We start from the raw sequence: 27,628 nt of genomic DNA on the forward strand, positions 1-27,628 counted from the left end.
AATAATGGAAAGTGGCTTATCTATTTTAATAAATGTCCTAAAATTATTCTCATCAAATTTAACTTTTAATAATTTTATTTATTTATTTATTGGTTTTTTTTGAGACAGGGTTTCTCTGTATAGCTCTGGCTGTCCTGGAACTTACTTTGTAGACCAGGCTGGCCTTGAACTAAGACAAATTTAACTTTTAATTCATTTACTTTGAGACTTAGTGTCCTGTGGTGTTACAGCTGGAAGTCGGCTTGATTTCTCCCGACTTCGTCTGCTGTGACCTTGTTTTTGGTGGTAAGGTATATGTGCTTGGTTACAGAACTGTGTAATCTGCATTGGAGACTGAGGAGGAAAGGGAAGTCCAGGTATAGTTGTGAGTGAGGGTCCTCACTATAGCATAGAGGGTGGGTTGCCTCTGAGAGATCCTCACATAGGCTCAGGCATTCTTGTTAGGAATGGTATGTTTGGAGAAAGAACCATTAAAACCATGGAGTTTTTAAAGGGAAAAATTCTCCTTTTTTCCCCATAATGTTTGGCCTAGTGGGATTGTAGATTGTCTCCGTACTGTCCTAAGTGGGTGCTGGTGAAGTACAGGCGAGCTGACAAGAAAGCAGAGTGAGCCTGCAAGGTTATAGTACATGGATGCCCATTGGACCCTTTGGTATTTTATTTAGTTCAGAGTGAAGCTCACTCTTCTTAAAGGGCTAGCTTATTGTTAAGGGAGTAGACCTTTTGTGTTCTCCTAAGAGTTTATTAACAGATCCAGGGGTTGGCATGCATTTCGTTTCATGGACTAGTTTAGTGGACCTTTACACTAATTCCTCCCCCCCCCCCCCCGTTTCCTTACTGAGAGGGTTTGGAAATAGGGCTTTTCAGCTCTTTGTTCATCAGTTTTATTTTAAAGCATGTTACTACTTTAGTCAGTGGGAGTCTTCTGTGCTCATTAGGTGTTTAATTCCCAGGCTTCTGAGATAAATAACACAGTATCAATTGGCCTCTTACAGTTTTCTCCATTCATACAGAAAATCTAGGTTTCTAGTTATGAAGTAAAATTTGTTGAATTACTTTACTGTAGGAATATTTAAATTACTATTGATGTTAACTTACAGTTACTCAGACTTATTAGGTAACACTTTTCTTCTGCTGACTTTATTGACATTATCTGGAAACACACTGTTGATTATGCTAGATTCGCCTACAAGAAAAGGTGTAATGCTTTACTTCTAAAAGGTATACTTTCTTTCACAAATAGAGAAATGTTTCCGTCATGTGGCTTTGAGGAAAGGTCTTTAGTGAAGAGTATGCTTTGCATGGCTACATCTGGGATATCGAAGAAAAAGTCATTAACTGAAAAGACCATTTTCCCACTAGCATAATTAAATGTCAGAACTAGTGGGACAAGTGTTGGCAAAATGTCTCAGCTAGTAAAGGCACTTGCTGTGCAAGTACAGTGATCTGAATTTGATCCCTGGAACCCCCATAGGAAGAAGATCAACTCTACAAACTTGTGTTCTGTGGCATGCCCTCTTCTGCCCAGTAATCAATCAGCCAATCAGTTAAAAAATTAATTAATTATGAGAATGTTTTGGTGGTCAAGCATGTTTAAAAAACAGTTTCTCAGGTAGCCTTTCAAAGGAGCCAAAGGAGTGCTGCTTTAAGTTTGTTTGTTTGTTTTTAGGGTTTTTTGGGACAGGGTTTAAAGCCCTCAGAAGTTCTTGAACAGTGCAGATGAATACGTTATCAGGCTTTCTGGTGATCTTCCTAGTTAATTACAGGGTGTATCTTTTTATGTTGTGTGTATATATATATATATATATGTGTGTGTGTGTGTGTGTGTGTGTGTGTGTGTGTGTGTATGTATCTGTGTGTATCTTATCCTGTATGAATAAGACTAAGGATATAAACTTAAAAAATCATACAGTGTTTTTGAATAAAATTCTGAATAAGGAACAGAAAAAAAGACTTCATACTGTAGCTCTAGCTTTGGACTGTGTTATTAACAAATCATAGTTGACAAGACATGACATATTTTAATAGCATAGTCAAATCAAGTAAATTGAGCTTCATATTAAAGGATGTGTTACTTGTCAGAAGTTAGTATTGAACGATATATGCTCTTCTGTAGCTGTGAGCAGATGTTCTTATAGCCATAGGCTTAATGGTGGAACTGTGTCTGTCTTCTCTCTAGGGAAGAAGGTGATTGATGTGGCTGCAGGCTCCACGCACTGCCTTGCTCTTACAGAAGACAGTGAGGTGCACAGCTGGGGGAGCAATGATCAGTGCCAGCACTTTGACACTTTGCGTGTGACCAAGCCAGAACCGACTGCACTCCCAGGACTGGACAGCAAACACATAGTTGGAATCGCTTGTGGGCCTGCCCAGGTACTGACTACATAGTGAGCTTAGGTAACCTGTACAGTTTTATTTTCCAAATGCTCACTGCTAGTATGTAGAAATACCAGTGTTTGTGTGCCATCCTTCTATCTTGCATTCATTCCACAACAAATTACTACATTTAGTTCTTTCAGCCTTTTCTTCTGTACATTGTAGAGACAGCATATTCTCCTTCTTTCTTCCTCCCACCCTCTATCTCTAGCTTTTCATTGTTGGCTGTGAGTTGCTTCTTTTTTGGAGACATACTCTAAATGGATGCTGAAATTTGTTCAAAAATTTTTTTTCCTGAAATTATGTAAGTTAAGTAGTTTTCATTTTGGAAAGTTCCCGTTCTCAAATATTGACTAATCTCTTCATTACTGCTATAACTATTGGTCATGGTGTTTTATCCTTCTGATGTTTATAGGTTTTTACTTGATAATATATTGTTATTTGTGTGTGTGTGCGCGCGCGCATGTGCGCGCGCACTCATCAGGGTTACTGGCATCCAGCTTTCTTTGTGCTCTTCTTACTTGATTTCTATGAGGCTAAAGCTGGCCTCATAAAAAGAACTAGGGCACTTTGCCTTGTGTTTTCTAGAAGAGATTATGTACAATGCTATTTCTTTTTTAAATATTTGTGAATTCATCTGAGCCTAGAAATATAATTTGAAATACAATTTCATTGGAAGTCTAGTCTTTAACAGGAAAAGAGGCATTCCTGGTTTCTGTTTCATGGGTAGGTTTTTTTTTTTTTTTTTATTGGCCCTCAGGAATTGTTCCATTCTGTTACAGTTGTCCAGTTCATGCAATTAATGGATAAAGGTTTTTTTGTTTAGTTTTTGTTGTAATTATCTTTAATCTTTTTTTATAGTCCAGTTGTTATCCCCCTCCTGGTCTGCCCTAGTCTGCCCTCTGACAGTTCCTCATTCCATTCCTCCTCCCCATCTCCAAGAGGATGTCCCCCTCCTCCCAACTCCACCAGGCCTCCCCACTCCCTGGAGCCTCAAGTCTCTTGAGGGTTAGATGCATCTTCTCTCACTGAGGCCAGACCAGGCAGTCCTTTGCTATATATGTATCAGGGACCTGGGACCAGCTTGTGTATGCTGCCTGGTTGGTAGCTCAGTGTCTGAGAGATCTTGGGTGTCCAGGTTACTTGAGACTGATGGTCTTCCTATGGGGTCATCCTTGGCCTCAGCTTCTTCCAGTCTTTCCCTAATTCAACCACTGGGGTCCCTGACTTCTGTCCATTGTTTGGGTGTAAGTGTCTGCCTCTGTCTCAGTCAGCTGCTTTTTGGGCCTCTTGGAGGGCAGGCATGCTAGGCTCCTGTCTTTAAGCACACATAACATTAGTAATAGTGTAAGACCTTGGAGCTTCCCCTTGAGAGGGATCCCAATTTGGGCCAGTTGTTTTGTTCTTTTAAGTATTCTCTGACTAAGCTCTTGAGGTCATATTGCCACTTGGATACTAGTAGTTTGTATGTATATATATTTTGACTTCAGTTTTTCCCCTGATTAGAGGTTTAATTTTATTGATCTTTTACAATAATTACTTTCAGTTCATTTTTGACTCGGTATTTTTGTGTATTCACTAATACTCCTTCTACTTCTACTTAGAGCTTTTGTTGTGCTTTTGTAAGTTGGTTGAGTGCTCACTCCCAGCCATTAGTGTAGATTAGTAATTTTGTGAGTGAAAACAGTTTGGAAAATGCTTTTATATTTTTTTAGGTGTGGAAATGAGGTGAGATGGTGAAATAGGAGAGGAAATTAGAGATAGTTTATAAGGTAGAAAGCCATGAATTTGGGGATGTAGAGGGATGAATAAATGGTAACATGGGGTATTTTCATCACTCTAAGTGGTAAGTCTTTTCAGTTGATCAGAGTATTGATGAACCTACAGATTTCATGTTAGGTTCCTTTTTTTCTTGCACAGAGCTTTGCGTGGTCATCTTGTTCTGAGTGGTCCATTGGCCTTCGTGTCCCTTTTGTTGTGGACATCTGCTCAATGACGTTTGAGCAGCTGGATCTCCTGCTGCGTCAGGTCAGTGAGGGGATGGATGGCACTTCTGACTGGCCCCCACCACAAGAGAAGGAGTGCATGGCTGTGGCAATGCTGAATCTTCTGCGACTGCAGGTGCTGATTCTTTGCTGGTTTCCTGTTCTTTATAAATGCCTCAGGCATTCCTGAGTGTATTCATGGGCATTGAATGTGTGAACTTCACCCTGTTCAGTGAATTGATAATAAAGCCTTGAAAGTATTTTAAAATAAGATTATGATGGAGTTACGTGTATACTTGATCTTGTTTTGTTTTTCCGAGAAGTCAGTCATTGCATATAGGTAAGAGTATGTACAGAATCAGTTATTTCTGCCATAAGCACCTTCCTGACATTCATGTGGGGAGAGTGTGTATGGAGAAATGCCTGAGACAGTAGAAGTAGGCTAGACTCCAGTTGACAGACCATTGCTCCCTGGATTGTTTTTTAGACTGTGAAAGCTTTTCAGTAATTTGGTCCCTACATCAGTACCTTCTCTTCCTCACATTGGTACGAAAATCACCCAGCCTTTCTCCTAGACTCTCTTTCTTACTCTCATAGGATGATCCTAAACTGCCTTTTCGCTATATTACATACTGTTATTTTGTTTCTCTCGGAAAAAGAACATTTCCAATAACAATTTTAGAAAGAAAATTGTCTGACTTTGAAAATACATTATTTTTTAAATTACGCCTATGTATGTGTGTCTCTGTATGGGTATGTAGGTAGGTATGCTAACTTTAGGAAATGATATGATTTTATGATTGTAAAATAGTAACAAAAGTACTTTAGGGCTGGTATAACAGAATAATTATTTTTAAATTTTTCTCTAATAGAATTTTTAAAGATGCCATACTCAGAATGTAGTCCTTTGTTTTCCCTGTAGCCAGTTGACTTTGTCACCATTGCTAATTTACACTGTCTTCTGATCCGATCATTTCCTCAGATTCCTTCTTATACAGGTTTTCTTTTTCTCCCTTCAGGGCATGTGAGAGTAAAGTTTGAAAAAGGTTTGCTTATTTTAGCTTTTCAAGATAATTCATTAAGTTAGAGGGGGACCTGTTGCAGTAAATCTCCAACCCAAATATGCCCTGGCAATGAAAGCACAACTGTAGGTGAACTTTCCCATAATTAATAAGCTCTCTGCCTAGAGCAGCCATCCTGTCTGTTGTGCTCTCTACCAGGAGCCACAGACATTTATTTAATTAATACCTATTATAACATCTATCTGTTATGCTCTCTACCTAGAGCCACTGACTGCTATTAATTAATACCTGTTCATAGCAGGCGATTATCACTGCTCTCTCTACTTGGAGTCAATGACTAATATTCCCCATTTAGTTCTGAACCGCAGGTGACATTTCCCATCTTTAAATATCAAAAGGTTATATTTCTCTCTTTATAGAAATGAATTACCTGGTCTGGTGCCCTTTGTACCTTTGTCTCCTGTTTCTTTATTCACAGGGAGGAGCTGAGTATAGAAAGACATGTGCTGTCTGTGTCCCTGTTTGGGGGTGGGGGAGGCAGGGTGGGGAGCAGTGGATATGGGAAAGCAAACACAGATGCCTCTCTGCTGTTCTCTATAGGCCACTCAAACCCTGTCAGCTTCAAATCCACCCTGCTAGATCACTGCCCAAGCCCCTTTCAGGGTTTGGAGGGCAGTGAATTTTTATCTCTGGTTAGTTGAGTTCAATCATAAGCACCTTCCTGACATTCATGTGGGGAGAGTGTGTATGGAGAAATGCCAGAGACAGTAGAAGTAGACTAGACTCCAGTTGGGCGCCATTTTGTTGTGATAGATCTCCAACCCAAATATGCCTCGGCAATGAAAACACAACTCAATTAATGTGGATACATGCTGTGCGCCTAGATTGGGCAGATCTACCACTACACTACCATCTTCTCCATCTATTAAACTCCTTAGAACTTTGGATTTCTCCAGGCCATGTGCTTCTGCTCCGCTTTTCTTCTTCTTCCTCCTTCTCTGCATCCTCTCCCTCTTCCATTTTCTCCTTCTCTCTCCTCACCTTCAGCTCCACCTTCCCTTTTATCTGCCCAATCATCAGCTCTCCTTTATTTTACAAATTCAGGTGGGAAGAAGGTTTACAGGAATTCACCTGAGTGCTGACTCATTCCTCTTTCACTGCTCCTCACAGAACAGAATTAACATCAAATATAATTAGCCCCAGGGCTATCCCCAACAAGGACACACCCGCTCAGTTCTACGAGTGAACCTAGGCATCACACATGCTGGGAAAGTGTTTACCACTCAGCTGTGCCCTGGCCACAGGTCATCTCCTTTTTATAAGCTCTTGGAAAATGTTCTACTGAAAATAGGTCTTCTACTGTTAATGAGAAGTCTTTCACTGATACACTTGATCCTTTGTAGCTAAGACATCTTTCTCTTTGGTAGCATTTTAAGTGTTCTGTCTAGGTGAAGCTTTTCTTTTTGTTTTTGTTTTTCTCTTTCTTTCTCTCCCTCTCTTTTTCTTTTTCTTTTTCTTTTTCTTTTTCTTTTTCTTTTTCTTTTTCTTTTTCTTTTTCTTTTTCTTTTCCTTTTCCTTTTCCTTTTCCTTTTTCTTTTCCTTTTCCTTTTTCTTTTCCTTTTCCTTTTCCTTTTCCTTTTCCTTTTCCTTTTCCTTTTTCTTTTTCTTTTCCTTTTTCTTTTTCTTTTTCTTTTTCTTTTTCTTTTTCTTTTTCTTTTTCTTTTTCTTTTTCTTTTTTTTTTCCAAGACAGAGATTCTCTGTATAGCCCTGTTGTTCTGGAACTCACTCTGTAGACCAGGCTGGCCTCAAACTCAGAAATCCGCCTGCCTCTGCCTCCCAAGTGCTGGGATTAAAGGCATGTGCTACCACTGCCTGGCTCCTTTTCTCTTTTATTAGTTTTTTTTTTTTAAATTTACATTTCAAATGTTATCCTTTTTCCTCATTTCCCCTCTGAAAATCCCCCATTGCCTCTCCCCTACCCCTTCTTACTAACCTACCCACTCCTGCTTCCTTGTCCTGGGATCCCCTACACTGGGGCATCGAGCCTTCACAGGACCAAATGCCTCTCCTCCCACTGATGCAATATAAGGCCATCCTCTGCTACATATGCAACTAGAGACATGAGCTCTGGGGGTACTGGTTAGTTCATATTGTTGGTCCTCCTATGGGGCTGCAAACCCCTTCAGCTCATTGGGTCCTTCCTCTAGCTCTTCCATTGGGGACCCTGTGCTCAGTCCAATGGATGGCTGTGAGCATCCACTTCTATATTTGTCAGGCACTGGCAGAGCCTCTCAGGAGACAGCTGTATCAGGCTCCTGTCAGCAAGCACTTGTTGGCATCTACAATAGGTGAAGCTTTTAAAAATGTAACTTGAGTTTATGGATGTTACTTAGCCTTTGAGTTCATGTTCTCATTGAGTTTGAAATTGCTCTCTACTTTTAATCTATATTCCCTTAGAGAAGCCTAATAAATACGTTAAACTTCTTTTTATATTTCCACCTTTCATGACTTCTTTGGTAGTTTTAAATCTCTTTGTCTCTTTTACCATTCATCTCTCAATCTTACTGTTTTAAGTGGTTTACTCATTTCTTCAGTTCAAAAATTGTTCCTTTAGCTCAATAGACCCTGTTACTGAATTATTTAGCAGGTATTTAATTGGAGTGCTGTATAAGATGGTGATTTGAGCACATTTTTCTAGGCCCATGTAACCGGAGTCTGTGTATGCAAACCAAAAAGCATGACTCTTAGGGCAGGACCTAGAATGTAGAAGGGGCACAAAGGATCTTGCCTGGCCCTGCACACTTCTGTCTCAAGGGCTCTGTTCTTGGAACTGTTTTTGCATTTCTAGAATGTGGTCAATTTTGAAGCCTTTGTTTTTTAATCTCAGTATTTTTGTCTTTTGGTGTCTGCTTTATTGTTGTTGTTATTATAGTTGTTTTTTTGAGATATAGTTTCTCTGTGTAGCCCTGACTGTCCTGGAACTTGCTCAGTAGACCAGGCTGGCCTCCAACTCATAGAGATCCACCTGCCTCTGCCTCCCAAGTGCTGGGATTAAAGGTGTGCACCACCATTGCCCTGCTTGTTCTTTATTTTTCTAGGATTTATTTTTATTTTGTTTATATGTATTTTATCTCTATATGAGCGTATGTGTATGGGTGCTCATGTTGGCCAGAAAAGGTCATTGGATTTCCTGGAGTTGGAATTACAGGTCATAGTGAGCATTAGGACTTGGGTACTGGGAATGAAACTGTTTCCTAAATTTATAACTGAGTAAACTGCTGAGCCATGATTCCAGTCTCAACCTTGATTAAACATTTTATATTACATTTATGTATTCGTGTGTGTGTGTATGTGTGTGTGCATGTGTGTGCACACATGTAGGTTGTTAGGTTTGGTGGTAACTGACTTCATTGTCTACTCAGTATTACTGGCTCTCTGATCTTCTAAGAATGTTTTTCATATACTTATATGTACTCCCCCCCCCTTTTTAATTGCCACCATCTCTAGGGACATAATTTTCTTTGAAAAATATTCTCCCTCATGTTATTTTGTTGCGGGTAATGCCTGTTCCTTTTCATAGTGACAGCGGTTTCTCTTTGGTTTGGTCAAGGTGAACCTAGAAGCCAGTTTTGTATTTGTTTCTCTTGTGTTGTAGGGTTTTAGAGTCTGTAGTGGGATCAGGTGCGCATTTTAACCTGTGATATTGTGTTTAGATGGGCAGTAGACTGTTATCTCTGCTACTCAGAAGGTAGGCTGGCTCCCTGGTTTCCTGGGCACTAGAAGCTTGGCATAGGAATAGTGCAGCACTCTGTCACACTAGGCTGGCAGATTTCTAGGGAAAGCTCAGGTTTTAGCAGATGGTTGTGAGGAGCATGGGAGCTGCTCTTCTGGTCATTGGATGGCTGATCTAAAGGCCAGCCTGGGCCCTGCTCTTTAAAGCAGACTCCTGCCTTGTCAGTGTACTTGTTTTGCTCTGAGAACTTTGCTGTGTTTGTAGTTTGCCTGTTTAGTTTTAAACTGCGGTTGGTTGCAGGCGTTTTTCTGTTGGGTACAGACTGTTGGGGATTGCACTGATAGTTGCTGTTCTACATTATTTAGTCCTTTGTGCTGATCTTGCATTTTGCAGTTGCATAGTCAAAGCTGGGTAAGACATTGTTTTTGTAAAGTACTTTCACAATGAGATTTCCCAGCTATAGTGGTTAAAAATTTTTAGTAGTTTTTAAAAATTCATATAAGGATCAATTTTTCTAAAATTTGAAATGGTCCCAATTTGAAACTTTTTTAGTGTTAATGTGATTTGGTCGATGGAAAATTCATTGTACACCAACTACTTTGTGTGTAAGAATATGTAAAATAATGTAGCTGGGCATAATGGCACATGGCTTTAATCCCAGCTCTTTGGGATTAAAGTGATTTAATGATGGATTGGATTTCTGTGAGTTCAAGGCCAGCCTGGTCTATAAAGTGAGTTCTAGGACAACAAACAAAATAGTGTATAATTTATGTCCAGGCTACATCTATAAGGTGTATATGAAACACAAATAAAATTTGTGTAATACATGAGTCCTTTAAGTTACCTCCTATATGTGAACATATTTCAGTATCTGAAACATTGAAGCACTTTGTATAAAGGATGTCAACTTGAACTGAAAAGTTAATTTTGTTTATATAAGTAACATTTCAAATTAAACTTTATTCAGTCTTTCATTAGCATTTGGAAAAGTACATTCGCTTTTGGATGTTCTAAATAATTTTTTTTCTTTTTATAGTTGCATGCTGCCATTAGTCACCAGGTTGACCCGGAATTCCTTGGTTTAGGTCTGGGCAGTGTGCTCCTGAACAGCCTGAAGCAGACTGTGGTGACTCTGGCCAGCAGTGCAGGAGTGCTGAGCACTGTGCAGTCAGCTGCCCAGGCTGTACTACAGAGCGGCTGGTCTGTGCTGCTGCCCACAGCTGAGGAGCGGGCCAGGGCGCTCTCTGCACTCTTGCCCTGCACAGGTGAGCTTTTGTTAGGTGAAGAATTGGGCACAGACAGGAACGTGGGAAGGAATGTAGGATGGCATTTATCCACATTGCTAAAAACAAACATCAAACTAAACAGAACAAAACCCTTCTTTTTTCAGTTTCAGGCAATGAAGTGAATATAAGTCCAGGTCGTCGATTCATGATTGATCTTTTAGTTGGCAGCTTGATGGCTGATGGAGGATTAGAGTCAGCTTTAAATGCAGCCATTACTGCAGAAATTCAGGTACGGCCCTAGAAGTACAGAGGAGTCAATGAGTGATTTACTTAGTGTATGGTTGAGATTGAAAACTCTATACTCAGACATTATGTAGGACTCCTGACTATAATCATTGAAGAATCCAAAATGTAAAAATTTTAGTTACATACAAATTTTTAAAATTTAAAACTCTTGTTTTTACTTGTGATAAAATAATCCCACCTTAAGTGTCTACTTTGATGATTTTGACAGATCCTTCCATCACGTAGATTATTTTCATCACCCTGGAAGATCCTTATGTCCCTTTGTATTTAGGCTACTCCCCTGCCTGTAGATTTTCTGCCTCGAATGTCATGTAAATGGCATGGTAGGTAGTAATACCTCTTCTTTTGCCTGAATTGATGGTTTTTGTATTTAACCACATCACAGTTTGTTACTACTTTGCTCTTATGATTGAGAATTTTTTCATGCTTTTTATTGTTGAAAAATACTCCACTGAATGGTTGTAAACACTTGTTTGGTTGTTTATGGTTTTAAGTCTACTGTGATCATTAGGATTATTAAGCTCATCAGGGGAGAAAGTGGGTGCTAACCCTTTGAGCATGTATTTTCCCTGTGACTAAATACTTTGGGGAGGCATTAGCTGAGTTCTAAGATGCATGTGTGCTTATATATTCCCAGATGGGCTCTGTTTGTTACAATTGAACAGGTATGTGAAAACTGCAGCTCTTTCCTGACTCTGTATGAGTCATAAAATACTTAGTATTTGTCAGAATTGGTGGCAAAGATTTTAGTGTCTTGAGGCTGGAGAGATGACTCAGCCGTAAGAGTACTGGCTGCTGCTCTTCCTTCCGGATGACCTTGATTTGATTCCCAGGACTCACATGCTGGCTTACAATGTCTAAATCAAGTTCTAGGGCATTTGATGTTATCTTCTGGCCTCTGCCAACACTGGGCACACATGTTGTGCAGACATACATGTAGGCAAAACACGCATGCACATAAAAGAAGAGAAGAAAAGCAGAAAGAAAGAGAATAATATATTTAAAACATATATTATATATAGCACCCAAGAGGTGGGGTTTCTGACAGGATCCAGGCAGGCATTGTCAGTTGTCTGCATCAGCATCTGAGGCTAGGACTGCTGTGGTACTGATGAGGTCACTGTTCACCACTTTGTGTTTTATGAATTTCAGGATATAGAAGCCAAAAAAGAAGCACAGAAGGAAAAAGAAATTGATGAGCAAGAAGCCAGTGCCTCTACATTTCATAGAAGTAGGACTCCTCTGGATAAAGACCTAATTAATACTGGGATCTATGAATCGTCTGGCAAGCAGTGCTTGCCTCTAGTTCAACTCATACAGCAGCTTCTTAGGTAAATAGCGTTAACTGTGGTGTATTTTAGTTCACTATTTCCATTTTCAATAGTTAGTGAAACCCTGAAGAGTGGGTTTAGCTGTGGAAGACTTACTTGAAAGATTATCTAGAATAGAGGTTTAGAGTGAAGAGAAGGTTCTTAAACATGGCTAAGAAGAAAGGCTATGGAGAAGTTTTGTAACACTTTACAATTGAAGTGTCATAAAAATATTTGTATGCCCAGTAATAAGCAAGGAATAAGACTTATGGCATGGTTACATTTTTTTATTTTTATATTTTTTATTTTATGTACATTCATGTACAGACACCTGCGTGTGTGTTTGTGTGAGGGCGTTAGATTCCTTAGAACTGGAATTACAGATAGTTGTGAACTGCTGTGTGGGTGCTGGGAATTGAACTCAGGATTTTTGGAAGAATAGCCTGTGCTCTTAACTGCTGAGCCATCTCTAACCCAGGCAAGGTTACTTTTTAAAGAGGTTAATACTACAGCCAAGGCTATACAAAGAAACCCTGTCTTGAAAAACAAAACAGAAAAAAGACAAAACCAGAAAACCTTATAAGACAAACTTATAAGAAAAACTTACAAGATAAGTTTTCATTTAAATTAAAAATGTAATAAAAGAATAGTGAGTGGTTCTTTGGAAAGCCGGCTTCAGGTCTAGTAAGGATGAAATAAACTCAAGCTGTCATCAAAGTTAACCTGGGGAAGGGTTGAAACTAGACATAGTTGGATAAAAAAGATAATTCAAAAAGTCGGTGAAAAAAATCACATTCGGGGACTGGAGAGATGGCTCAGCAGTTAAGGTACTGACTGCTTTTCCAGAGGTCCTGAGTTTAATTCCCAGCAAGCATATGGTGACTCACAACCTTCTATAATGTGATCTGATGCCTTTCTTCTGGCCTGCAGGTGTACATGCAGATAGAATACTCATAGACATAAAATAAATACATCATTTAAAAAAAAAGAAAGAAAGAAATCACATTCTTAACATTCTGTTTTCTGAATCTAGGCTCTTTGTTTATTATGCTTTCAGTTTTGGGAGGGAAGGCAAAGGGACAGACTAGTATGACCAGCTTGGCCTTGAATTTGCTATGTACATAAGTGCAGCCCTCTACTTCTGAATCTCCCACTTGTTCCTCCTAACATGCCTATATTGTATTTGATATTCATAAAGAGAGTAGAGCTCTAGTGGGCTGGCCCAGGGAGTTGCCTAAACAGTAGGAGACGAGGTTCTGACAGCAGCTGTGTCCATGTTTGCCGTAGGTAGAGTGAGTGTAACTTCTCTCTTTAATTGGTTAGTGATGGACTTCTGGTGATTAAGTTTTAAAATTAATTGTTATTGTCAGTTTTAGTAATAAAACGATAAAGTTTTCAGTGATAAGAACCAATAGAAAGGACTGTACAGCTGAGGGTGGACTCAGTTGTAAAATGCTTGCCTGGCATACCATGATAGCTTCAGTCTCTAGTACTCAAAGAATAAACACACACACACACACACACACACACACACACACACACACACACACACATATGCACACGCACCAATAGTTTTTTGCCGAGTTAATGTTGAAATGGTAAAATTTTCAAAGTATTTTAATGTGTTAGCTTTGTGACACTGTGAGAAAGGATTTATTTCATCTCATCATTTCATAGGTTTTACTCCATGGTTAGTTGGCTCTGTTGCATTTGGGCCTGTGGTGCATCATGGTAGAAGTGTATGGCTGAGCAAAGATGCTCATCTTATGGTGGCTTGGATGTAAATAGAAAGATAGGAAGGGCAGGACTCCCAGTATCCCCTTTGAGGTGACAAAGTTCCCAGTGACCAGAGTTCTTTCTACTAGGTCCCATTTCCTCAAGGTTCTACCACCTCCCATTAGCCCAACTGAGGACTAAGTTGTTTTTTTTTTTTTTTTTTTGGTTTTTCGAGACAGGGTTTTTCTGTATAGCCCTGNCTGTCCTGGAACTCACTTTGTAGACCAGGCTGNCCTCGAACTCAGAAATCCACCTGCCTCTGCCTCCCGAGTGCTGGGATTAAAGGCGTGTGCCACCATGCCCAGCAAGGACTAAGTTTTTGTTAGCTGCACTTTTGTGGACTGTCTCTCAAAGCTAGAGCATGGGGTAAATATATTACATTTTGAGTGTTTCCTTTTACTTTTATTCATGTGACTAAAAAATTACATATAGGTGCTCTTTCTCTAGGTCTTCTTTCTATGTAGTGAGTGTGTTTCCCACTCCTATGGCAGGTTGGCTCCCACATATGCCACACAGTTATGCCTGTTTTGCTAGACTCTTTGGAAATCAGTCAGAGAAGCCTTTTGAATGCCTCTAAATCTAGGCTGTTAAGATAAGCATACATAATGTGCCATTTTTGTATGAATAGATATTTTATTCTTCAAATAATGATCAGAACATACATATATTGATTAGTTCAATTTTACAAAATAGTCTAAAAATGTAAAAGAACCTAGAAACATTTCCTGTCATTTATTTCTTAAAAAAATGGAAGTTAATGAAATTGAAGCTTGCTAAAAATAATGAAGAACAGATTTCAGAATGATTCTTGAAATTTTTGCTGGCAGGCACTACAGAATATTATTTACATGTAAAAGTAAAAGAGTTCTGATGCTTTTGTAATAAATGAACTCTATTACACATTCTGATTATGGATCTTTGTAATAAAGGAAATAATCTAAAATTTTTGTGCCATTAGCTCCTTAAGATGTATCATTTTATAAAAGATTTATTACTGTTTAAAATTATGTACATATGTATGTGCCTGTGTGGGGGTATGTGCATGTGAGCACAGGTACACATGAAGACCATAGGCTTTAGATTACCTATGGTTGCTGGGAACCAAGCTTGGGTCCTTGTAACTTCTGAGACATCTCACCAGCTTCACTCCACTGAGATATATCTTGATTGTGAAATTTTAGACCCATTTCTTCTGTTGCACTGTTGTCAGGGCTACTTTCCAGGTTGTGAGCTTCACAGGGGAGGTCAAAGGGGACCTCACTATGTGTTCGTTGTAATGTGTGATCAGGGTGAGTTCCTATATCTTAGCAACTATTACAGTGTATAAGTTAAATTACTGTAGGAGCTCTGGTTACTCAGTTTTTTTCTTACTGTCCTGACTCCATTCACATTGTTCAAAGGTTTATATCATCTACAGTATAGAAGCTATCAATATTTTTTTCAATAGTCTGCTGTTACAGTAGGAATTAAGAGGTGAAGTCTCATAAAACATGAAATTCTCAAAAGACATTATTATTTAAAAACAGAGGTGGACCCTAAAGTATGCTCTTATTCTTTTCTGGAGATCTTCTGGAGACCATGATAGGTGTTGGTAGCATATATATATATATATATATATATATATATATATATATATATATATATATATATATATATCTGCCTGGAGCAGGTCTGATTTGTGGCAGCCCTGGAACCAGGCTTGACTTTGGCTCTTGTCTTTCTATTTCCCTTCATTGATCTATTCCTTTCTGTTCTCAGGCCTGCCTCTCTTGCGGCTGGGGTTGTGGTTACTTAGCAAGAATTCCATCTGTTGTTCCCTGTTCACTTTGAACTGATTTCATGCTGACCTCAGTTATATCCTGCTTATATAGATAGTAGCCAACAAACAAACAAACAACAAAGCCTCAGGTAGTCCATGTTGCAGAATCTCATTCTAGCATCATGGTTTTCATGCCCCTCTACTTCTGACCCTTGTTCTTTCTACCTTTGTTTGGCTCATAGAATAGGAACTTCCATTACTTTTTAAACTTGGCAGAAGCTCATGATTTTCTTCCTCTTTTCTCATCCTTGAGAGCTCAAATCTCAGTACATAGTAGGACTGAAGCTACTGCTCCATGCTGTGTCTGGGCATCTTATTCTAATCAGGGGCAATTTATACTCATTTTAGTATTCCTTCCTGTGTTCTCTGCTCAGAGGATCTCCATATGCCATCCTTCCGCAGGCGCTGAAAGCAGACTTGCAAAGGCAGTGTAGTGATGTAGTACATTTTGACTTTTAGAACAGATGACATTTATATTTGAAGTACTGCTCTGGAGGGAAAAAAAAGTTTAGCTTTCAAACGTTTGTATAGAACCCTACCTTTTTGAGCAAGATCTGCTCTCATTTTGTGTCATTGATGTTCTGGTAGGGCTTTATTAGATCTTTGGCATCTGATCAGTTTGGAATGAGCGTGTCCTTGCTGCATACAGATCCACCTCATACATTTGATGGGTAACTTATGTATAACCTGTGCTTCTGGTAATATTTCATGTAAAGTTCTTTCCTTTGCTTTTTAACAGAAAGCCTTCATGTTTCACTTTCTCTTCCCTTACCTAGAAACATTGCTTCTCAGACTGTAGCTAGACTGAAAGATGTTGCTCGCCGCATTTCCTCATGTCTGGACTTTGAGCAGCAGAGTTGTGAAAGATCAGCTTCACTGGATCTGTTACTTCGCTTTCAGCGCCTGCTCATTAGTAAACTTTATCCAGGAGAAAATATTGGTCCAATCTCAGATACTTCCAGTAAGTTATTTTAAGACATGAAGGTGTCTTATACATTTGGAGCTTTTAAATTTTGTTTTTGTTTTGTTTTGGTATGCCCCGAATGTGTATCCAGATGTGGTTCTCAAATTATACCAAATGTACAAATTCTGGAAGCTACATTTTTAATCTACTTTTTTTGTGCATATATATTTATACTAATCACTTTAAAAATATGTATTTATAAAAATCATTTTTACATATGTGACTCCTTTACCTGCATGTATATATGTGAAGCACATGTACATTTGTTACTCACAGAGGTCAGAAGAGGGCTTCAGGTTTCCTGGAACTGGAGTTATGGTTGTAAGTTGCCATGTGGGTGCTGAACTGTCTCTCCAGTGGTGGAGCAATATTATTTCTTTTAATTGTCTAAGCATTTAAATTCTTAAGGTTATAAGGCATGTAATCAAATTCATTATCCCTCTAGTTCCGTGATTTAAAAAAAAAAAAAGAGCCAAAGGCTCAGGGTAAATTGTTCTTATTTGGGTAAATAGGTAACCCGAACAACTCGGTTGTCGGGGAAATTTTTAGTAATGAAAATGTAATTTTCTGACGCTTTCTTTAAGGTCCTGAGCTAATGGGTGTTGGCTCTTTGCTGAAAAAGTACACAGCCCTTGTGTGTACACACATTGGAGACATACTGCCTGTGGCTGCCAGCATTGCTTCTAGCAGCTGGCAGCACTTTGCAGAAGTGGCCTGTATAATGGAAGGGGACTTTACAGGTACCTTTCTATAGTGTTTCTTTACTTTTTTTTTTTTTTTAATCTTTCTTTTCCTTTGACTGGACATATGTTAACTCATTTTTAGGAGACTGGTAAAAGCTATGGTGTATCCTTTACTGATAAAATGGTGTGTTCAACTCTACATTTTCTAGTCCCCTTTTAATTTATTTTTATTCTTGGTGTTTCTCTACCCACCCATCCACTCCCACGTCCATGCCCATGCATTTCCCTACACTGGGGCATCGAGCCTTCACAGGACCAAGGGCCTCATCTTCCATTGATGCCTGACAAGGCCATCATCTGATACATAGGCAGCTGGAGCCATGTACTCCTCCCTGTGTACTCCTTGTTTGGTGGCTCCCTGGGAGCTCTGAGAGGGTCTGGTTGGTTGACACTGTTGTTCTTTCTATGGGATTGCAAACTCCTTTAGCTCCTTTAGTCCTTTCTCTAACTCCTCCATTGGGGAGCTCAGTCCAGTGGTTGGCTGCAAGCATCTGCCCCTGTATTTGTCAGGTTCTGGTAGAGCCTCTCAGGAGACAGCTACATCAGGCTGTTTTTATTCTTTAATAATTTTTAACAGTCCAGACTTCATACCCCTCCCAATCTGCTCCCCAGACGGCTCCCCATCCCGTACCTCCTCCCCCAAGAGGATGTCCCCATCCCTTTACCCCCACCGCACCAGGCTTCCACACTCCCTAAGACCTCAAGTCTCTTCAGAGTTAGGTGCATGTTCTCTCACTGAGGCCAGACCAGACAGTTGTCTGCTGTATATGTGTCAGGCATCTCATATTAGCTACTGTATGCTGCCTGGTTGGTGGCTCAGTGTCTGAGAAATCTCGGGGGGGGGGGGGAGTCCAGGTCAGTTGTGACTCCTGGTCTTCCCATTAGTCCCCTTGTCTTTCCATCCCTCCTTCCTTTTTTCCCTTTCCCTTTTTGTTAAGTAACCTGGTAATGGAACTGTATACTACAGATGGAAATGTAGGGAGATGAATGCTTAGGATTTCATTACATTTTTGACTATATAAAAATGAGTTGCTACTTTAAGAATGTTGTGCTAATTTTCTGAGATCAGAGCATTATTTTGTAGGGCTTATTTTTAGATGGTAAGAATATTGCCAAACATGCACTTTTCTGAATAAATCACACATAGGTGAAATAGGTCTGTGTTTGAAGTTCGTATGTTTTTGATTTCTTTTTTTGTTTTGTTTTTTGTTTTTTGTTTTTTTTTGAGACAGGGTTTCTTTGTGTAGCCCTGGCTGTCCTGGAACTCACTCTGTAGACCAGGTTAGCCTCAAACTCAGAAATCCGCCTGCCCCTGCCTCCCAAGTGCTGGGATCAAAGGCGTGTGCTATCACTGACTGGCTGAAAATTATTTATGTCCCTTAAGAGTTCAGAACTACTAGCCCAAGAATCTATTTCAAATCAAGGTTTTTAATAGTGACAAGTAAAAAGTCCTATTTGTGAAAAACGTTCAATCTTAAAGCTGTATTGCTCTCTTTAAAAAAACAGTACTATGCTAACAGAAATATCCTAACACATAATAAGCCTTTCTTGTTCTGTGACATAGAATTTAAACAGAGCAAGGTTATTAATTCTGTGTTGTTTTGTTTTGCTTTTTTAACGTTGAGCATGCTAGGGGCCTGCTGTTGTAGCCCACACTGTGAAATGAAAAGCTTACTAACTGTTCTGTTTAAATATAGGTGTACTCCTTCCAGAGCTAGTGGTGTCCATCGTGCTTCTGCTCAGTAAAAACGCCAGTCTAATGCAAGAGGCTGGAGCTATACCTCTGCTTGGAGGTCTCCTGGAGCACCTGGATCGTTTCAACCATTTAGCACCAGGAAAGGAGCGGGATGATCATGAAGAGTTGGCCTGGCCTGGAATTATGGGTATGCTATCTTCACTTAAAGCACCTTCACTGAGGGAAGTTTTACTTTTGTCTGCTATAACCCAGTCCTTCCTTTCTGATTGAAAGAATTTGAAAAAGGAAGTCTAATTACTGCTATTTTCACTGATGGCCATATGAGTAGGAATATTATCCAAATAAGAGATTTAGGTTACATTTAAGAGAGATTTTTCATTTAGTATTTAAATTCTGAAATTTAGAAACTTTTCAAAAACCCTTACCTGAATGGTTTTTCTATCAGTCTCTATTAGGTGATTAGGTATAGAGTAGCCTGGTTGGGGCTGACTTTCTGAAGTCATTCATGATGCTTTGACATTGGTGAACAGGGAATTCTGTATACAATTGACTTTGTCTTTTTAGTAATTGTCTGTTGTCGAAAATATTTAATCTCGGGCTGGTGAGATGGCTCAGTGGTTAAGAGCACCGACTGCTCTTCCAAAGGTCCTGAGTTCAAATCCCAGCAACCGCATGGTGGCTCACAACCATCCATAACGAAATCTGATGCCCTCTTCTGGAGTGTCTGAAGACAGCTACAGTGTACTTACATATAATAAATAAATAAATAAATAAATAAATAAATAAATAAATAAATAAATAAATAACAGCTACAGTGTACTTACATATAATAAATAAATAAATAAATAAATAAATAAATAAATAAATAAATAAATAAATAACAGCTACAGTGTACTTACATATAATAAATAAATAAATAAATAAATAAATGAAAGAAAGAAAATATTTAATCTCAATTTATATCCTCTATCCCGCCTTTGATTATTCAGTTCCTGGATAAAAGACACACATCTTTAATATTTATAATAAGACTTAATCAACACTAAAGTTGGATAGATATTTACCTCTCTGTTATTAGAATCTATTTCCTCTTCGATAATCCCATTTTATAATTTGCCATGTTTCATCTGGATTGCTCTTAACTTTAATTGGCTAGCCCTCATGGCCATATTTTTATGACTTACCTTCCCCATGTCAACCTCCTTCTCTTTCCACCTTCTCTTTTCCTTGTGGTCTCCTCACACTCCAAGGCCAGGCAGCCCTACCCCCATGTCTCTTCTGCCTAGTTATTGACTATTGGCAAGGTCACAGTGTACTTGTGGACTCTGTCAGTCCTGGGAGCAGCAAGGCCATGGTGGCTAGTATTTATCATTTACAATACATCAAAAGATCAAACCTCAAAAGTGTAGTATGTAGCAAGTTGAAACAAAGCTTTGACTTCTCCAGTTTTGAGCTGTGGAATATTTGAAGCTGAAGCTAAGCCACCGCTCTGTGTGATTCTGGTGTTGTTGGTTCAGAATTAGCCAGAGTTACATATTGGTTTCCATGAAAGCTCTTGCTAGCTGATTTTCTTTCCTTTCCCCCTTTACATAATCACCTTTATACTCTAAGCTTAAACCAGAGCTGACAGGACTCCTGAAGAAAATTGCTTAGGATGTCAAATCAAGTTTTTTACATTTTTAGGAAATTTATTTTAAAATGTAGTTAAAACTTATTTCAGTCCTATTTTTCTATTTTTATTTCAGAGTGAACTTAAGTGTTGCCCTTTCTGTTTCCTCTGCTAAATTTGAATAAGAGCATGAATTTGATCAAATTTTACTGATTTAAAATCTTTTTTCTTGATTTTTTTTTTTTTTGGGGGGGGGGGTTCGAGATAGGGTTTCTCTGTATAGCCCTGGCTGTCCTGGAACTCACTTTGTAGTCCAGGCTGGCCTCGAAATCAGAAATCTGCCTGCTTCTGCCACCTGAGTGCTGGGATTAAAGGTGTGCACCACCACGCCCGGCTTCTTGATGTTTTAAAAAATATTTTTATTATCATTTGTGTGTGCATTGGTTAGGATGTTGAGTTATGGTGCATGTATGCTAGAGCCTGAACGTGGAGGTCAAAAGACAACTTTGTGGAGTCAGTTATCTCTTTACACATATACACGGGTTCTGGGATTGACATCAGGTGTCTGGCGTATGTGGCAAGCGCCTTTATCCATTGTGTGCCATGGAGCCTGTAACAACCTTAAAAAAAAGGAAATATATTATTTTATAAGCTTCCAAAATACATGTATAATGCTCCTCTCAGTAACCATTGGTTGACAAATAAAAGATCCATTGCCATCTGTGGGAAATCTTTATTCAAGCTGTTGTTCACTGATATACCAGAGACTCCTCCTGAATATACAGGCTATTGCTGTTGCTCTTGGTTGCCCACAAGAACTTGGTGATAAGGCTGTATTGCTGGGGATACTACACACATTTGTCACAGGATGTGGACAACTCAAGCTGGTACTGGTCTAGAATCTTCATCTCTGCTGACTAGCCATTATGTACCCGAAGATATGTAAATGTAGGCTGGGGATGGAGATAGAGTCATTAACATTCTTTTTTTTTTTTAATTTATCAGTCAGATTTATATCAATAAATTCTCAACTCACAAAGTGCCCACACAAAGAACTTAAAACTCAATTGATATAAACTCAAGCTACACACCTAGATGGAGCAAACATACCCTACTTATTATTAATCATTTATCTAAGAAAGCCCAGGCTCCCAGGACTGCGAGGTTCTGGTTCCTCTTCCTCTCCTATAGGTTCCATCTTGTCTCCTCATTTTCCTCTCTGTCTCTCTGTACTCATCTCTAAAATTCTCAGTCTGCCTTCTTTTCCACTGCCCAATTGTAGGCTCTAGCCTTATTTTTCACCCGCCCTCACCTGCTTACAGACAGCAATCTACAGTGAGATCTTTCATACCACAGATATTCAGAAAATGTACATTTGAAAACAATCCAGAGATTTGTAGATTTTCTAAATTAAAACAAAACAAAACAAAACGAACCAAATAACAAGATACAAAGGGACTAACATTCTAATCAAAAGATCATTCAATTGAATTTTTTTTTAGAGATTTATTTATTTATTATATGTAAGTACACTGTAGCTGTCTTCAGACACTCCAGAAGAGGGCGTCAGATCTTGTTACGGATGATTGTGAGCCATCATGTGGTTGCTGGGATTTGAACTCCAGACCTTTGGAAGAGCAGTCGGGTGCTCTTACCCACTGAGCCATCTCACCAGCCCCATTCAATTGAATCTTAAAAGCAAAAACTTATGCTGCCCATGATAGATGTACTAAAAATCAGAGATAGTAGAAAATATAAAAAAGGACTAAAACAAAAAACCCAAAAAGTAAAAATCTAAACAAAACAAAACAAAAAAACCGACAAAACAACAAAACTAACAAAAACCAGACAAGCAAAACACACAACTGAATTAGGAAACCTAAGAGACTTAAAGAGATTCTATGAATATAGCAAAATAAATTTCAAGGAAGTCTTTTTGCCAATGAAATAGACATTCTATAGTACAAGAATTGCTGTAAAGCATGCTTTTAAAAAAAGATTTATTTATTTATTTATTTATTTTGTGTATATGAGTACACTGTAGCTATACAGATGGGTGTGAGCCTTCATGTGGTTGTTGAAAATTGAGTTTTTAGGACTTATGCTCACTCTTTTATAAGTTCACTGTAGCTGTCTTCAGGTGCACCAGAAGAGGGTGTCAGATCTCATTACGGATGGTTGTGAGCCAGGATGTGGTTGCTGGGATTTGAACTCAGGACTTTCGGAAGATCAGTCAGTGCTCTTACCTGCTGAGCCATCTCGCCAGTCCGTAAAGGTTGTTTTAAATGTTATAAAAGCATGCACAACTATTAGAAACCAAAAATAGCAGAAAATAACATAACTGTAATTTCAACTACTTTAATACTTAGCAAATTAATACTTCCTATTTCAAATTCCCTGTCGCTATAACACAAGGCTCCATTAAATCAAAAGTGACAAGAATCTAGAAAACATGAAATATGTCATCCATCTGACTGTTCTAACTGTACCCATCAAACACAAACAATGGGAAAATACTATGCTTTTCAAATACCCACAGAACATTCATCAGTGTAAACCAAATGTTATACCAAAGAAGATCTCTTGTTCAGTTAAAAGAAATTAATTTCACGCAGAATATGTTCAGCAAATCAAGAAAACTAAATCATGGGCTGGTGAGGTGGCTCAGCAGGTAAGAGCACCCGACTGTTCTTCCAAAGGTCCTGAGTTCAAATCCCAGCAACCACATGGTGGCTCACAACCATCCGTAACAAGATCTGGCGCCCTCTTCTGGAATGTCTGAAGACAGCTACAGTGTACTTACATATAATAAATAAATAAATCTTTAAAAAAAAAAAAAAGAAAGAAAACTAAATCATATTTCAATAACATTCTTAACCTAGTGATGAACCCTGTGAACTACAGTAACAATTAGTGTGGCAAAATGTAAAAGTAGTGTGAAAATGGCAGAGATGTTATATAGGACTAACAGTTGTTGGTTGGATTTAAGGTTTCTTCGTAGGAGGAAATGCATCTCTGGTACTGTAAATCTGGTCAAAGAGTCATGATTGGGGAGTTCTTAGGAAACAGTGGTGAACCTAGTACTATTGCTTTGCTAAATGGACACAGTATCAAATTGCCTTATAAAGCTTTATGTCAGTACCCATGTACTCTATGGATGGCTCTCAGACTTCACCAGAGAAGTTTCTTTGTACTGTGGCTGGTAGTTGAGGAAGAAGCTTGCAACTGGTCAAAGTACAGAGCACAAGGTGCAAGTGTCTCTGGAGTGTACAGCCACACATTGGATATCAGTCTGACTCCCTACCCACTCCACGGCTCGTGGACCATCATGGAGAGGGTGTAGACATATTTCAAGAGCCAGAGAGGTTTGGGAGGACCAGTATTAAGCAGACATCCAGACAGAGCAGAATTGTTGCACTGTAAAACTCATAGCACTAGTGGTTGCTTAAACAGACCTGTGAAAAATGAGGGTATTCAACATTGTAACATGGATTGTAAAGGGGTTTCTAATGCTTAACTCCCAACTGAGAAGCTATGGAGAGTTAATGGTGTCACTTTTCTTTGTGGATGTGGCTCCTGGACTAAAGTAGAAGAATCCATACTCATGAGTATATGGGCAACAAAAATTGGACTGGGTAGATTATTAAAAACAAAAACAAAGACCCCTATAAATCTTGAGTGGGTATGGAGCAGGTGGGCCAGCATCTGGGAGGAATTGGAGGAGAGGGGAAGTGGTAAATGTGATAAAAATACATTGTATACATGTATGAAATTCTCAGAAAAATTATTAAAAATGTTATATTTAAGATTGGATTTTTCATGATATACTTTGATCATATTCTCTACATTTTCCTGCCTTATTCCATTCTCCATCCCACCAGATTCTTTTTTTTTCCCCGCAAAATTAATCTTTTACCCACTTCCCTCCCCTCCCCTTCCCTTTCTTTCATGGTCCACTGCATTTAATTAGTGTTGCCTTCATGAGTGTTGGTAGGGAGCTATTACTTAAGACAAAGGCCATAACTGACTACACTATTGAGTAATGTGTAATATGTAAAATGCTCTCTCAGCAGCTACTAATTGCATTAACTGCCCTGGGAGAGACGGGGCCTTATGAACCTCTTCCACACTCATGATACTCTATTGATAGGCCCAGTTTCATGCATGTAGCCCTCACTTCTGAGAGTTCATGGAGTTAACAGTCAGGCATATCTAGAAGATAGTTTCACAGCATTCCTCCTAATTGTGTCTCTTATCCCATTTCTATCTCCCCTGCCACCTGAGGAGTTAAGGTAGGGGGCATTATATATGTCCTGTTTAGGGCCAAACTCTCAACAGTCACTCAAAACCATCTTTAAAAAACTTTTATATATATATTTATGCGGTACACACACAAATGCGAAGACTAGCTCTGTGTTTGCTGGCAGGGAAAGCTGTGTTTAATCTGTCTAGGTTAAGCATGGAAACATGCCAAGGCTTTATAAACACTGCCTCATCTGGGAAGGTGCCCTCTCCAAGATGAATGCTATTACCATTTTATTATCAAGTAAACATTTGCTCCTGAACAGTTTAGTTTTTAATTTTGTCTGTTCTTGAACCGCACATAAATGAAGTTGTACAGTTATATCCTTGGGTCTGCCTTCTTTTCTTCAGCATTGTGTCTCTTAGCTTCATGCCGCAATCAAGTTCTATTTTTACTACTATATGCAATATATCATCATTTGCCCATTCTCTTATTTATTAATTCTGCTTGCTGATTCCTTAGGTTACAGCAAGTTTTGGCTTATACATCGGGTGTCCCTTGGTGGAACTGCTGGTTTCTAGATGATACTTAGTGCAAAATGACACTTTTTTGTAGCTACTGTATTAGCTTTCATCTCCATTACTCAGTTTGAGGATTTTTGTACTCCTGCATCAGGACCTGACACTTGTCCTTTTTGTATCTTGCTGTGGCTTCCCTTTTTTCCTCTGTTTTTGGTGGTAAGGATGAAACCCAGGATCTTATATACCCTTGGCAAAAATTTTACTACTGAATTATATCCTAGTTTTTATAATTTTTTTTCAGATTATTATTCAGGTTTAATATGCTTCTACATGTGTGTTAACCAGGTGAACATTCTCTTTGCAAAAATGCCAACTCAAGTCTTATTCACATTTTCTTCTTTTTAAAGTAATTATATACTTTGCATCCAATAAGCCTTTGACTTTATTTCTTAAAGATTTTTTTTCTTCTCACATTGTTTTCTGATGAACAAAAATGAACATTAATATCATCAATTTCTTAATCTTTTTCATTTTTCATTGTGCCTGAGATGGGGATGATTCAGGGGATAAAGTATTGCTATGCAAGTATGAGGATGGAGTTGGGATCTCCATCATTCACAGTTAAAAAAGCCTGGTGGTAGCCAGATGTGAAGGTGAATATCCTTAATCCTCCACACTTGAGAGACAGAAATCTGGGATTTAGGCCAGCCAAGGCTATATAGTAATATGAAATCCTGTCTCAAACCCAAAAAGAAAAGGGAAAAAATAAAAAAACAAAAAAGCCTGGTGGGTGTAATCCCAGCTTCTAGGAGGTGGATGGCTATGGGAACCATCTGGGCAGTCTGACTAGTTAAACTAGCCAAAATAGCTCTAGACTCAGCAATAAGTAATACATCTGGTTGATTTTGATCTAAGAAGACAACAGACACCATAATCCACCTCTTGCTGCCTTACACCTATGCATATATGCATAAAAAGACACCATAAGCATGCAAAAAAAGGTCTTTTCCTACTCAAGTTTTCATCTGTATTATGTTTTTGAAGATTTATTGTTGAGACATTTGATCTGATGACAGATGTTTGGTTTCTGTTTCTATAGAGTCATTTTTCACTGGTCAGAACTGTAGAAATAATGAGGAGGTAACACTGATACGCAAAGCTGATTTGGAGAACCATAATAAAGATGGTGGCTTCTGGACTGTAATTGATGGAAAAGTATATGATATAAAAGACTTTCAGACACAGTCCTTAACAGGAAATAGTATACTGGGTAAGGCTTTACTTTTTATTCCATAGTTAAAAATTACAGTATGTTTGATTTTAAGTAAAGTCCACAGAAATTATGAATAATTTCTTAAATTTAGCCCCAGGTTTAACAAAATCTGGGACATTGATTTTGTCTTCACAAGTTTAGGTTCAAGTTGAAGAATTTCTCATCATCAAGCTTTTCTTCCTGTTGTTTGTTTTATTTTTTGAGATACGAGTTTTCTCCATGTAGCTCTTGACTGTTTTGGAATCTTGTAGACCAGGCTGGCCTTGCACTCAGAGATCTGCCCGCTTCTGTTTCCTGAGTGCTGGGATTAAAGGCAGGCGCCACCACACCCAACCTCTCTCTCACCTTGCATTTTTATCTTCTAGTACTTTGTATAACTTGTTCTAAGTTCTGAGTTCCTGAGGCAAGCCTGGGAGAGCGGCAGATTCTTCCCTGACAGCGACCCAGACTCACTTCCTGTCTGCTGTCTATGTGCTAGAGTTGAACAAGCTGCATTGAGCTCATACTGCTCTTTCCCTTTTGGTTTTAGCTCAGTTTGCAGGGGAAGATCCAGTGGTAGCTTTGGAGGCAGCTTTGCAGTTTGAAGACACACAGGAATCCATGCATGCCTTCTGTGTTGGCCAGTATTTGGAGGTGAGGCTGTGGGCCTGCTTTGTGTGAAACAGAGGAGGTGCCCTTCTTAAGTGCCTGTATGGTATGACTTTTTACCTAGTTATACTAATAGTTGGACATAAAATATTTATGTTGGCTTAGGGTTTTTTGATAAATAAATTTGCATTTTATGTGTTAAGGTTTATTATATAGAAGTTTTGAAGAGTTAACAACATGCCAGAAATAAAGAAATGTTCAAAAAAAAAAAAAAAAAAAAAAAAAAAAAGAGAAGAAGCACACATATTAAACTTTGACATTAGAGATCGAGTGTCAATTTAAAATCTTTCCCCAACTCCTGAGACAGGGTTCTCCTCTTTTAGGCCCCAGAGCTGTTATTTGTTTTCTCGTATTTGCTCTCTAGTGTTTTATATGCA

General features: G+C 38.8%; 1 protein-coding gene across 7 annotated transcripts in view; it reads left to right on the forward strand.

The window, feature by feature from the left end:
• LOC110336759 (E3 ubiquitin-protein ligase HERC2) overlaps positions 1–27,628 on the forward strand; it is a 174,413-nt gene that overhangs the window by 46,004 nt on the left and 100,781 nt on the right. For 6 of the 7 annotated variants that reach the window (XM_021219818.1, XM_029537466.1, XM_029537451.1 and 3 more), the window contains exons 16-25: positions 2,180–2,373; positions 4,297–4,497; positions 10,154–10,382; positions 10,508–10,632; positions 11,802–11,980; positions 16,331–16,515; positions 17,103–17,258; positions 18,959–19,144; positions 26,430–26,600; positions 27,133–27,236. In XM_021219818.1, the coding sequence (XP_021075477.1) occupies positions 2,180–2,373; positions 4,297–4,497; positions 10,154–10,382; positions 10,508–10,632; positions 11,802–11,980; positions 16,331–16,515; positions 17,103–17,258; positions 18,959–19,144; positions 26,430–26,600; positions 27,133–27,236 (1,730 nt within the window). The remainder of the gene's footprint in view (positions 1–2,179; positions 2,374–4,296; positions 4,498–10,153; positions 10,383–10,507; positions 10,633–11,801; positions 11,981–16,330; positions 16,516–17,102; positions 17,259–18,958; positions 19,145–26,429; positions 26,601–27,132; positions 27,237–27,628) is intronic. The other variant, XM_029537460.1, reaches the window with a different exon arrangement.

Source organism: Mus pahari, chromosome 1 (assembly GCF_900095145.1).
Source record: "Mus pahari chromosome 1, PAHARI_EIJ_v1.1, whole genome shotgun sequence".
Classification (NCBI taxonomy): domain Eukaryota; kingdom Metazoa; phylum Chordata; class Mammalia; order Rodentia; family Muridae; genus Mus; species Mus pahari.